This window comes from Silurus meridionalis, chromosome 29 (assembly GCF_014805685.1).
Source record: "Silurus meridionalis isolate SWU-2019-XX chromosome 29, ASM1480568v1, whole genome shotgun sequence".
In the NCBI taxonomy this organism is placed as follows: domain Eukaryota; kingdom Metazoa; phylum Chordata; class Actinopteri; order Siluriformes; family Siluridae; genus Silurus; species Silurus meridionalis.
Window position 1 is genome coordinate 6994502 of NC_060912.1, and position 14839 is coordinate 7009340.

Consider the following 14839-nt stretch of genomic DNA (forward strand, 5'->3'; position numbering starts at 1 on the left):
AGTTTATATTCTTGTGTCACTCTCATAGGTCACTTCTATTAAAATGTACAAGCAACTCCTGTATGATTGAAAAGAAAAACAGTATAGACTGTTATTTCAAAGAAAAGCAAACCTTTTTTTATCATGAATAACACAGGATACGTCACAGGTGATTCAACCACAGTTGTCATATTCTATTAATTATTTCTTTATTTCTTTATTTACATTTTTCAACAGGCTGAAATATCACAAGTCAGTCTGAAGTTTGTCATTGTGTGACTCAAGGACAACACAAGTCTGAGTCTCTAACTCCAGTCCCTGTCTCTGGCCTCTGGAGTGGAGTGATATGTAGGTATATTTGTTATGTTTTTGTACATTAACAAATGTAGATGAGCTTTGGCCCAGGATATGGTTTTGCGAATAAATTTTTTAAGGGAGATTTATTTGGGTTGAAAATCTAAAAATCCGTTTAAACAAAGTCGTATCAGGAAACGTGTCACAATTGTAACAGTGTATGAATTCATAACGAACCTTAAAGCTGTGAAATTGGAATGATTATGAGCATGTGCTATTTGATGAGATTTTTTTTTTTGTAATACACAATAATTCATCTGCTGGTTGAAACTGGGTGAGCCTTTGATACTGAGGTTTAAATCAACAGCACTTTAACATTGAAAGAGCTGAAATAGGGGTAATGGTTTGAGATGTGCATATGTTTGTGTGCTCGTGTGTTTATACAGTCATTCTGGATAAGTGGTCCTCTCTGAGGAACAACAGCCCACTGTGGACTTGTAATCTGAACAAGTGACCATCTGCTCAGCCCATTCATTCTTCCCTGACTCAGCCTTTACCAGACAAAAAAACCTACATAGTCCCTCAGAAACATACCCTTGATAGATCTGCAGTGCAGTGTGTCAGAGATTTTTAAAAGAAAGGAAGATGTTTCAGTTGCAGATTTTAGACATCAGTAATTAGGCTAAGGCACAGTTTTGTTGGATTCCCAAAGGTTTTTACATTTGAATTATAATCAATTCATAAAATAATGTATACATTACAGCCAAATCTGATGGCAAACACTACACTGAAGTCTTAGCAGAGACAAATCCAAATACTCCTGTCATGCTGTGGTGAGCATTTCACAACAAGGCCTCCAGTGGTGTCCAACCAGAATTAATCAATCTCTTAATACCATCATGACACCACGGCTATAAAACCCATCAATGTTATAGAGAAACGCTGTATAACAGAGCGCTGCATCACAGACAGGTATCTCATGCAGTAAGAAAGGATAATGAACACAATTCAACATCTCCTTTCACTGCAGCCACAGCTGTGCTGCCCACATACATCATCTCTAGCAGAAGCATTCATATTAACCTCATAAAATGACCCTGAAGTTCACAAAAAAGCTTAACAAATGTTTTAAACTGTTTTGGCCGACCTTTCTGATGATGTCTATTTCTTTCTTTAAAAGCCAGTCTTGTAGATGTTTGTGTATATGCGACCATGTCAATTTCTTTTTTTTTGTCAGCCAGAGGAGAATTAAATTGTGGAATAAAAACAAAACAGTTATTAAATCCACTTAAATATATTTGAGTTTGCGCATTTTGCAGCAGATGCGGGTTGCAAGTCTGATTAGTGCTCTTTCTGACCATCCAATTAAAATAATGTGAAAATGATGACGTGATTGGACGCCTCCTAGCAGGCCATGGAGTGACCAAATCGCAGTCTGATTGGTTAAAGCAACAGCTTCAAGCAGCTTAGGGTTTATAATTAAAAAAAGCCAGCAGTGCTGTCAGTGCTGGCGTTACGCCAATATGTAATGTTCAGTTCAATTCAATTCATTTTTATTTGTATAGCGCTTTTTAACAGTTATAAAGAATAGATATAAAGAATGTATCATTTTGTTCCATATAATTGTAAGTTTGTCCCTGATAAAAGAGCCAGCGGGGAATGTGGCAAGGAAAAACTCCCTGAGATGGGATGAGAAAGAAACCTCAAGAGGAACCAGACTCAAAAGGGAATGTTGTGTAATCTGATGGCTGAAATCTAATTGGATAGAAACTCCAATGTTAACTTTAACTTAGTCAGAGATGGCAAAAATACACACATCCTTCACTCAAGTAGTGCAGATACTCATGTTTTGAAAGACTCTGGTAAAAGTTGAAGTACTGACTACAATTTTTCACTCAGGTAACAAGGAAATAATAGACCAGTGGTAGATTGAAAAGGCTGCACAATGACAAAAAATAGGTTGAAGGGCTGAAAACGGCGCGCAATTAGAAGAAAATATATTGATCATGTCACCAAATAGATTTAAACAAGCCTGGTTTGAAAATGGAAGAAGGAGAAAGTACAGATATTTAAGTAAAAAATGTGTGATATATATTCATGGACAAAATATATCAAATGTAAGCCAGTGATTCTAAATGTAGGCCAGCAGAGAAGGCCTTGCTGTTATTTATGTGAGAGTACATGCAATGCAAGTGTAGAGTTAGAACGTTAATTATAATTTAAACAGGCAAACAATCCAAAGTTGCATGTAAGAATCAGAAATGTGGACCAGGTTAAGGTCGGGTGATCAGCAAACAACAATAAGAGGATAAAACCAAAAATGAGAGAAAAAAAAAGAAAACCATAAACCATTAAATATGGACCAAACACTGTTCGATAATTAACTGAATGAGTCAAGACGGGTGGAGACATTACAAGCACCAAAACGAATACATACACACGTGGTTCTGAAAACAGAGAGTCGGAAGTCCGCTAGCGCTAGCATGTCGTGTTGGCACAAGTGTGGATAATCACTGACAGCCTCGAAAAGTTTCAAATGGTATCATATTGCTACAAGTACTCCAAAAATATTTGATAAATTCAACAAATTCTATAATATATAATATAATATAATAAAATAATTATTTGAGCTATTGATGCTTTTACTAATTCACTTTTCCACAGACTTTACCAGACCATGTCAATATATTGATGCTCATACATTTTTTCTCCACAGCACTCAAGTTTATATATTTTATTAGAGTTGCTGCAACCAACTATAATCATGGAGAAGACATCCAAAGTAACATTGAGTTCTGTCTATGTGGAGATGGAGGGGCCTATAGAATATTTACACAATTAAATGCATGTTGAATGAAAAAATCTGATCCCTAATTGAAATATTGAATAATGAGAAGTAGCATATATTATTACATTATTATATATTTAACATTATAATGATTATTATTATGATAATGATGATGATTAATATTACCAAAAGGTGTAAAAAGTTTAATATGAGCAAAGAATAATAGATGAATAATGAACATAAATAAAACATTTATTAAAAATGTAAATGAAACCATCTATCAATAAATGTATTTCAATATTATGTACTATAAATACATATATATATATATATATATATATTTAAATCAACACTTATGATAATATTAATTAACATAAGCTCAAAACACAAAATTCTGAAAACTTCCATTCTGTTTTTTTTTTTGGAGCAAAATTCAGGCCCATGCCCCTGATTTGGAAAAATACTGTCTGTCATCTGTGTGAGCTAATTAATTAGCTAGTAAAAGCTGCTCTGCCAGCAGCCAGAACACACCCGCTGATCATGTGTCGTGCAACAAGTGGTATGATTCGGAATTAGCAGCTTGTGCTATAGTTACAGCGTACCAGATGACAGTTTTTGTTTTGTTATTGGGAATTTTCTTCTTTATTTAGTTTATTGAGCAGGAGAAGTAAAAATCCTTTACTTGAATATCAGCAGTCTACCTAATGGTAATACTGTGAATAAATGTCTAATATTCTGTGTGGGTAATCTGCTCCTCCCGGGTGTCCAATTTGCCCAAGCAGTTTGTCCACTCTTGCATGTTATCTGCTAGCTTGCTGAGCACAAATGTATAGTTCGGCTACTACTTAGTGTGCTACTTTGTTTTTTTGCTGACTTGTATTTTAAAACACACACAAATTTCATTCCCCATTGTAATAGTTGATAGATAAAGCATTAGCACATTGACACAATACCACCAAAATAAGGCTAAAGTTTGAAAAATAAAAACCCGAAAACAATGCTAGATGAATGACGGAAGTAATACCAGAATAAAAAGTGTTTTAGATTTAATTTGTGTCGAATCTGAAATGTTGTACATAATGTAATTAAATACAAATGAAATAAATAAATATACCCAAGATATACATAGACAATTAAGTAAACAAATTACTCAACATACCGTGGGATCAGGAGATAGAACTTGCTCTCAATGATTTCTTCATTCTCATTTTCACATGCACATTGTGACATTTTATATTGTTTCGATTTTGTTTGCTTGATTTTTCCTTCCAAAAAAATAAAAAATAAAGATTAATTTTATTTCAGAGAATTGATCTCAGTCTTTTTCATTTCACTTCTGTTTCATAATGTCACATTTATTTCATAATGAGACTTCCATTTTTTTTTTTTTATGAGACTCATTGTCATATTTTTATTTCATGAGCTTTCCATTTTGTAATGGGACTTTTATTTCAAGATGACACTTTTATTTTAAAATGCACAGCCAGGCGAGACCCATAGATGGGAGATAATAGGAGTGATGGGAGTGAAGGCTAATCAGTCTGGTGTAATCCCACAGATGATCTATTGAAGCCCATATTGTTGCAAAAGTTAATGCTGAATGCCAGAACTCACAGTGCATCACAGAATGGTCAAAGAGCCCATACTGACCCTTGTATACCATAGAAAGTAACTTTCTTTCGGCTACTCCCATTAGGGGGCGCCACAGCGGATCATCCGTATTCGTGATCCGCATGTTTGATTTGGCACATTTTTTTACGCTGGATGCCCTTCCTAATGCAACCCTCCCCAATTTATCCAGGCTTGGGACCGGCACTAAGAGTGCACTGGCTTGTGCAACCCTAATGGCTGGGTCTTGTATACCATGGAAAGTACTCATAAAAAAACGTGAGCATCAGACTGGGACCATGGAGCAGTAGAAGGTGGTAGTCTGGTCTGATCAATCAGGTTGTCATGGGGCATGTTTACTGCTTACCTGGTAAAGAGATTATGCTAGGGTTAACTATGGTAAGAAGGCAAGCCAGGGGAGACCTGGTGATGCTCTGGGCAATGCTTTGATGGGATAACTTGGGATCGTTGGGATGTTACCTTGACATGTACCACCTGCATAAACATTAAGACCAAGTACACCCCTTCATAATACCAGTATCCCCTAACGACTGTGGCTTCTTTTAGCGGCATAATACACTGGCACACTGCAGAAAATGTTCAGGAATTGTTTTAGGAAAACAATGCAAGATGCTGACTTGGCCTCCAAATTCCCCAGATCTCAATTTGATCAAGCATTTGTCTGATGTGCTGGACAAACTCGACTTCCAATCTCCTACTGTCATTTCATCGAGGTCTCACCTCACAACCTACAGGATCTTCTGCTATTGTTTTGGTGCTATCAGAGGTCTAGATGATTCAGAGCTGTTTTTGTAGGGTTAGGGTTAGAACCTTCACAATAGTTTTATGGCTGATAGGAATATTCCATAATATCAGACTTTTCTTTCATAACTTCATAATTTTAGTATTATTTCATTTTCACTTTGATTCCATGAGGTGCATTGATTTATTATTTATTTATTTCACTGACACTTCTATTTTATTGCAATATATTTAATTTAAAATTTCACACTGACTGCTCACACATTACTGCCAATTCAGCATCCCCAAATACCAAACACTGACAAGGCATAAATGACATATTATAACATTATGACATTATGACCAGTGAAGTGAATAACACTGGTTATCTCTTCACCATTGCACCTGTTAGCAGGTGTGATATATTAGGCAGTAGTTTGATGTGTTAGAAGCAGAAAAAAATGGGGAAGCACAAGGTTTTGAGCGAGTTTGACAGAGACCAAATTGTGATGGATGGAAGACTGGGTCGGAGCATCTCCAAAAGTAGTAGTCAGTATCTTGTAAAAGTGGTGCAAGGAAGGAACAGTGGTGAGCCGGTGACAGTGTCATGGGCGGCCGAGGGGTCTGATCCAGCAGATTAGCAACTGTAGCTTAAATTGCTGAAGAAGCTAATGCTGTTAATGCTTGATGGTTCAGAACTGTTTTGGCAGCAACACTAGGTCATAATGATATGTCTTATCAGTGGCTATAGAGTTATGCTTGGTTAGTGTATATTCTGCATTCTTATTCAATTTTAAGTTCTTGGCTTCTTGACTATGTGGCTAAGAAGACATTTTTGTACCTTTTTCCGACAGACTGTCTGACCTTCATTCCTTTGCCTCACTTGCAAACACTCCAGTTGCGGCCAAAGTCCTCCATATGAACTCTCTGGTGCTGACTAATGACTTTAACAACACTGTGTCTAATTTAAGAAAGCTACATGCACCAACACTGCTCAAAATGTTTATGTGCCTGAACCAATAAACAATTTGGGGCCCTAATATAAAGCATGCATGTGCTATATGGAGTATACAATACATGTAACAAAGAGTGAAGCCACAGTACTCATGTTACAGATGAAAGCCTAGCTAGCTACTATTAAAGGAAAGGCTTCTGGATGCACTTTAATGCCTCTGACAGCTTGTCTTCTCTTCTTTACTCCAGCATCCACAAACACAGGAAATAAATCATTGAAACCTATCACAAGTATGGAGTGTGAGTGCTAATGTCCATATAGAGGCTTGCTATGCAGTATGTGTGTGTTTGACCTTTTATAGAACATATGTGACCTTTTATAGAAAAAGGGTCTGTGTTATAAGCACATTCACAAAATAATGTGAAACCTTTTAGGAAGTGTCCTCCTACAGTGTGTGTAATATATCTGTTTCTTGTAGGTGTAGGATTGAATGCTCTTCATACACTGGTGGTGCATGTGCATTCTAAACTTTTATGAACCACCTTTCCAATACAACGTCAGGTACTCGTGAAGCCAATAAGCCATACAAATGGATGATTTAATGCCCTTAAGCGAAAGCGGGACTTAAATTTGCATCTCTAATACTGATATTACACTAGGGGGTGTCAAACATGTGGACTGGGACCGGCCTAGGGCAAGAAAGAAATTTATGATCCACGTTCCAAAATAAAACTTGAAATCTTGTCGGCTATAATTGAATTGAAAGGCCAGAAAAAAAGAGATATTCCTTGTTATTCAACCAGGGAGCAAAAGAGAACAATACACCAGGGCCATAAATTCAGCTACAGAAAATGTGCCAAATAGATATATAATTCGACATTCTGACCTTCTCCACCTCTCTCAGGGACCTTAGGTCAGCTAATCAGTCTCACCTGTCACTTCTTCAGTGGTTAAGGTCTTGGCTTAAGGGGAAAGAAGATTGGGCCTTTACTGCTACTGCCCCTAGGCTTTGGATCTAATTGTCACTCAACCTGGGACTGGCTGATCTGTTTGACCCTTTTGCCCTGTTAAGTTTGATCTTTTACCGTCCCTTCTTGATAGTTATTATTAATATTTTTATTATTATTATTGTATAAACTCAAAAGTCACACTGTTTCTGTATCCCTATGGGTGCTGCTGTATATGTATATTCTATTTTCGGGTTTTTATAACCCCATTTCTACCAGTAGTGTAAAATCTCTTATTTTATTTCACTGAAATAAAATGTTTATTAGATTGTAAATTCCATTTTATTCCTCTATTATATTTTTATTTATTACATTTTTAAGTTTTATCCTTAAAAAAATAAAATAAAATAAAAATTATGTCACGGGACAGTCATTAAAAACATTTCACTGCATTTGTACTTCAATTAGATTTTATTGTATTTTTTATTTTATTCAGTTTTTTTTAGCTTTTACAATCTCAGTAATGTTATATGTTATATATACTTGCACATTATATGAACTATGGATTGTATAGGTTCCCTGGTGATCTAGTGGTTACGATGCGGTGCTCTCACTGCTGCGGCCCGGGTTTGATTCCCGGTCAGGGAACCAACCAGCCATTATGGTTGCACAAGCCAGTGCACTGCCGGCCCCAAGCCCGGATAAATGGGTAGGGGGTTAGGAAGGGCATCCAGCGTAAAACATGTGCCAGTTGGAATATGCGGATCATGAATATGGATGATCCGCTGTGGCGACCCCTAATGGGAGAAGCCGAAAGAAAGTTATATGAATTAAGGATTGTGGACCATGAGAATCATATGTACTTTGGTGTGTGGTTATGCCACAAGATTTCCGTTAGCAACGTGAAATACTGATGTAGGTTAGGTGAGGTGAGAAGGCCTGGGGTGCAGTCAGTGTTCCAATTTATCCCAAAGCTGTTCAATAGGATTGAGGTCAGAGCTGTATAGCAGGTAACTCAATATCTTCCACTGCAACACTTGTAATCCATATTTATGTGTGTGTATATACAATGAATTTTATTTGTGACATGGCTGCTAGTTCCAAATACTTAAGCCAGCACTTCTGGTACCAGCATCCATTCGACGATCAAAGTCACAAATCATGAGAGCCCATCACTTTATTCTGATATTTGATGTGAACATTAACTTAGCTTTTGAGCCGATATTGGCCGATATTAATATTAGTAAAACCTATAGTGGCTTACAAATTTTTTCTAGATTTTCTAAAACATGACATGACATTTTCTTTACTGTTTCCATCCATCTTGCCCATTCTTCCCTGCAGTTTTTCACACTCGTCCTTTCAGATACCTTTTCCTTCTCATTACTTAATCTGCAAATCCAGAATGTTCACCCACAATCTAAAATAAAAATGTAAATAATCTTGTTTCTGTGATGATAAAGCCCAGAAAATACTCAGATGCACATATGGTTGTATTACTTTGTACTGGTTTATACCTCGGATCCCTGAAATTGTGGATTTAAGAGACAGGCTGACCACCAAGCAGCTAAAACCTTTACTGGATATACATTCTGAGGAGTCCTTATTACCCATATGCTAAACATTCAACATTGTTTTGCGTAAGATGGTCATTTTTATTCGGCTCCCGTTCCCATATAATGATTTGCATCTTAGTAAGTGTGAACAGTAGAGGACATGAGAACAATTCTTTCTTGCTGTGAGGATTGGGACTTTCGCTGGAACGGCTTATCAGTCCTATGGCATAGAAGAGAAGAACTCAAGGTTTTTTTCAGATTGATATCGCTATAGATCAAACCTTGTTTTCGACTTTATAATTCATTACACCAGAGAAGGTGTGGTGGCTGGTGTGCAGCCTGACTTGAAAGTGATTCAAAGTGTTTTGCTTGGCAATTTTTTTTCAAAGAATCAGGTTTCTCTTTGTGTGTTTTTTCATCTAATGATGGATAGAATGATTGAATGATTCATTCGTTTGTTCGTTCTTTAATTCATTCATTCATTCATTCATTCATTTATTTTTGTTTTTCATCTTTTTTCAGCTATTTTATCCAGCTCAGGGTCATGACTCAGGAGCCTATCATGGAAAAAATAGGAATGAGGAAGGAATAAACCCTGAATAGAATGGATGAATGCATATACTCCATATATTCTTTTACACCAAGAGACAAATCATCTACAGCCAAAGTTGAGATTTAATCAACTGTAGAGTTTTACTGCATTTATTTTCTGTTTAGACTAATTTTTATTTTTATTTTTATAGAATGTTATCGCATAGGTAAATAAAACTTCACCTGTCAGTGCCTTAACCTGTCAATCTTGCTAAAGTGCCCATAAAAAATGGATTCTGCGGGTATTATTTTTTGTGGCCATGTAGATAATTTTCTTATCAGACCTAGTAATGTACATTAAATTAAACTTCACTGCAACCCAGATGAGGATGGGTTCCCTTCTGAGCCGGTTTGCTCTCAAGGTTTCTTCCTCTTTCCATCTTAAGGAGTTTTACTTTACCACAGTTTCCACTGGCTCGTTTAGGCACAAACTTTAAATGATAAGGAACAAACAAAAATTCCTAAATGGTCTGCAAATTTTTCTTACATATAAATATCAAATAAAGGCATAGTATGCTGGAAAACATGAAGCAGTAATGCTTTACATGTTTTGATGATTGCAGCAAGCTTATTTTGGCTGGAGAAAAGAAATAGCATTTGTCTATACCACCTACTGGCAGGTTTATTGGGAGAAAACTAGAGAACCTAAAGGTTATCTACTGAGAACATGTAGAAGAGTGCACAGTCAGGATGAAATTGGAAAGCCTGGTGATGTAGCACTACCCACTGTGCCACCGTGCTGTTCGTTTCCTGTTTGTTTATTTATTTATTTACCTTTTTTGCTATGTTTGGGACATACCATAGCATAAATGATTAGATTCACCCTTATTTGCATTAATCAATTGATGGGGTAAACCATAAAACAGTGCAGGGTACAAAAGTTAAAAGCTTGAGATGTAGCTGGGTTCACAGTGGTGCTTTTTAGGGGAATACTGCTATCTTGATATATGTGGACTAAAAACAGAAAGTACCTGCGAAGGCACTGTTCGATGATCGATCTATATAATATCTCAGGTTGCACATTAATCAGATACGACAAGATAGTAATTGAATACATGTTCAGTAATATGGACATGCAGAGACTTATCTTACTCAAAGTTCCAATAATCCCATAATCATAATGTGCTTTGATTGCATCTCCTTCAGACTCCCTCCATCATACCTCATCACTCATGCCTTGGTGCCTGCAGTAATTTCTTTTTACATGCACACATATGCGCACACACACGCGCGCACACACACACACGCACACACACACACACACTCCTTGTGCACTGATGACTTTTTTAGATGATACTGATTGTATCTCCTCAGCTGTGCAATTCTTTTTGCCCTCTTCTACTTTATTTTTTAGCTGAAATTAACTCTTGCTGATCAAATGTGCAAAAAAGAAACTACGTTTACAATTATGCCTTGAATACTGCTATAAGTACAGTTAAAAATACTGATACGTATCTTTTGCAGATCAAATGTATTTTGCTGCTGCATGATAAATTAATATCCATTAATTTTAATTTTAAATTTTTTTTTTTTAAGGTTATCAACCTGAACCAGACCTCACCATATAACACACCACATCATGGTGGTGCAGCCTGCTATCTCACTCCTATTGGCTGTGCTGGCGTGCAGCGGGCCGGCTTGGTCGTCCCCGCCGCTACTGCTCCGCCCCCGGGAGCGAGAGAGGGACTCGGGCGGGGCTTCGGGAGGAGTCAACATTGCCGTGGTCCACTCGGGCTCCTCCCACCTCCCGGAGACGAGTGTAGGGGTAGGGGGCACCTTGGCGGCAGGTGCAGGTACAGCAGCAGGAACAGGAGTGGGCACAGGCTGGCCAGGGCAGGTGGGTGAGAGTGTGATGACACCATGGGGCCCAGCAAATGTCATCTGGCTGGCAGTAAACGAGAGCAGCCCAGGAAGCCTCTTGCTACAGCTGTGCGAGCTGCTGGCCAGCACACCACTGCAAGGCCTAGTGTTCGAACAAGAAAAGCCGCCACCGCCTGAGCGTGCCCCGCTGGCACCTGTGCTTGAGTTTGTCTCAGCACAAACTGGTGTGCCCATCATGGCTGTGGGAGGTGGAGCTGGGCTGGGCAGAGAGACACAGGTAAGATTTTAGCATGCACATGCACCTATTTCTGTAGCAAAACAGAGATTTTTTATGATACATCATGAAACATTATATTTTGAGTTTAAATTTGATTTGATGGAGATTTTATTTGATTTTAGGAAGATGAATACAGATTTCATTGAAAATAATTACATCCTTTTCATTTCATGTTCAAGACATGTAGAATAATAGAATATTATACTTTGTTATTATATATGTTTCTCTGAAGTGTTTCCTGGTTTCATGGAACTGCTCACATTGTCAGCTATAGACAATTAGAAGAATAATAGCATGCATTTAACAACAACAACAAAAAAGCATATAACAAATGCACCCTTGTTCTTAGTTAAAGAATTTAATTAAAAACCTAGCTAAAAGCACCACACTAAGGAATAAAACCTGTCAGCAGAGGAGCAGAGCAGCCTGCTTAGACAGGCTTGCCTGAGGGATAGCACATGTGACCTTACCACAGCATGCATTCAAACAATTAGCTTTTAGGTCTTTTAAAGGTGTGTCACTTACCAAAGCCCACACTGTCCCCTGACAATTTCATGATCTGTCGCAAACGATTTCTTGAGACCAAGAAAACATTGAATGTTCTCACAAAGCTGATCACTATTAGGTGCAGAACAAACATGTACAGTACAGTATCACTGGCTGTGGTGAAAATATGTTAAGCACAGACTTGCAAGGTTCAGAACATAGTCTAGATGACTGCAGTAAAAAAAATTCAACATTCATATTAGTGCACAAGTTCTTCTTCATTTGGCTTTTCCCATTAGGGGTCGCCATAGTGGATCATCTGTCTCCATACCCCTCTGTCCTCTACATCTGCCTCTTTCAAACCAACTACTTGCATGTCTTCCGTCACCACATACATAAACCTCCTCCTTGGTCTTCCTCTTTTCCTCTTTCCTGGTGGCTCCATCCTCAGCATTCTCCTACCGATATACCCCATGTCCCTGCTCTGCACATGTCCAATCCATCTCAATCTCGCTTCCTTCACCTTCTTTCCAAAACGTCCTACATGAGCTGTCCCTCCAATAAAATTTATTTCTAATCCTGTCCATCCTCGTCACTCCCAATGAAAACCTCAACATCTTCAGCTCTGCCACCTCCAGCTCCACCTCCTGTCTCAATGCCATTGTCTCTAAACCATGCAACATTGCATATCTCACCACAGTCCTATTAACTTTCCCCTTTCATGCTCACAGATACTCTTCTATCACAAATCACTCCTGCTATCACTCTTCTCCACCCACTCCACCCTGCCTGCACACTTTTCTTCAGTTCTCTAACACACTCTCCATTACTTTGCACTGTTGATCCCATGTACCTAAACACCTTTTCTCCCTGCAACTGCACTCCATGGATAGTCCTGTCTGACCTAGTTCGTCAACCTGTCCATCACCACTGCAAACAGGAAAGGGCTCAGAGCCGATCCTTGATGCAGTCCAACCTTTACCTTGAACCAGTCTGTCGTTCCTACTGTACACTTCACTCTTGTCACACTGTCACCATACATGTCCTGCTGATACACCTGACTTCCTCGTACAATACCAAAACTTTTCTTTCGGCACCCTGTCATACGCTTTCTCTAAATCCACAAACACACAATGCAACTCTTTCTGACCTTCCCTATACTTCTCATTAACATTCTCAAAGCAAATAATGCGTCTGTGGTGCTCTTCCTCGGCATGAAACAATACTGTTGCTTACAGATGGTGACCTCTTCTCTCAGCCTGGCTTCCACTACTCTTTCCCATAACTTCATGGTGTGACTGATCAACTTTATTCCCCTGTAGTTACTGCAGGTCTGCACATCTCCCTTATTCTTAAAGATCGGTACCAGCACACTCCTTCTCCATTACTCAAGCATCCTCTCACCTTCCAAAATTTATTTATTCATATTTTTTTTTATAAAATGGTCAAACAGAAATACACTCTGAATTAATTAATAAAGGTAGTGCCGTTAAAATTAATGCGTTCGTTTTGACAGCCCTAATATATATAAACACCATATATACATCATTTACAATACATTACATTTACAATATATGCATCAGTGGATGTGAAGTGTTCCAGTGCTTCCTACGTATGCTAATAGGCTTAGTTTCTTAATGTTATTGTGGTGATGAAATATGATGAATCATTTGTACATTATACTGAGCCGTACATAGACATACTTTGCCAGTAAACTCTGATCTGCCATGTATCTCAAACTTGTTCTCCATTGTGGAGCATGAGCTAGTTTAGAAGATCTCCTGAATAAATCTTGTATAATTCATCTTTTGATCTAGTGCCAGTTTGTCTGTTTGCTACAGGCTCTTTCTACTTTTTCATATATCATTCTCCATATATTTATGATTTCAGTCAAACTGAGACATGACATAAAATTAAAATTCTATTGAGCTGTTTCTTTTATCTTTTCTTAGTATTCAATGCATTTTAATGCAACCTTCATGCATTTTCCAATACACCAGCCATTAACCACAATTTATGCTTTAATAAGCAGTCTAGAGCACTCTGTTGTGAATTGGCAGATGTGGAGGTTACTCAAGCTTGAACAGGGCATCTCTCTTGAGGTTTAGTCTTACTCTTTACAAAACCGCCAAATGAAGCATGGAGGAGGGTGTTTGATAGGATTAATTAGGGCAACAATTAATTACATGATGCAGTTAAATACTTGTGTGGCTATAATCCTACCACATTAAAGCAGCATGATACTAGAACAGAAGTTATGGGCAGGAAGCCTGTTTAAGTCACACTATTGCACTTTCAAAATGAGATACATCACAGGTTTTGCCTCAAATTCATACATATTAAATCATATATTTATCTTTATGATATCTTGAATACGGTGATCACATTTTTACAATCACAATATACCGTAAGTTCAGGCTGCACTGCTACAGATACACATCTACCGTATTTTTTGGACTATAAGCCGCTACTTTTTTCCCACGTTTTGAACCCCGCAGCTTAAACAACGAAGCGGCTAATTTATGAATTTTTCCTGGGTTTTTCCCGGTTTCACAAACTTCAAGCCAAAAAACTGAACCCCATAACATTAGACCAATGAAATTTCCGAACGGAAACGAAAAAACGCACCTCATCTGTGTTCTGAGCTGCACGGCATCGGGAGAAAAAACTTCCATCGGGTGATTTTTAAACGCATGACGATGCCAAAAGATAAACTCCCGAGAGAAATAGTTGTGAAAGAAAGGAGGAAGACAGTGAACAATGACTTTCTTGGTCGGCTACTGTTTAGATACAAGC

At 37.9% G+C, this 14839-nt stretch overlaps 1 protein-coding gene across 1 annotated transcript in view; it reads left to right on the forward strand.

Annotated features, from left to right (window-relative positions):
• Window positions 1–270: 270 nt before the first annotated feature.
• Window positions 271–14839, forward strand: part of grin2da (glutamate receptor, ionotropic, N-methyl D-aspartate 2D, a) — a 63817-nt gene continuing 49248 nt past the window's right edge. The window contains 2 exon segments of the mRNA XM_046844398.1: window positions 271–327; window positions 10996–11557. Coding sequence (XP_046700354.1) covers window positions 11039–11557 — 519 coding nt within the window. The 5' untranslated portion in view covers window positions 271–327; window positions 10996–11038.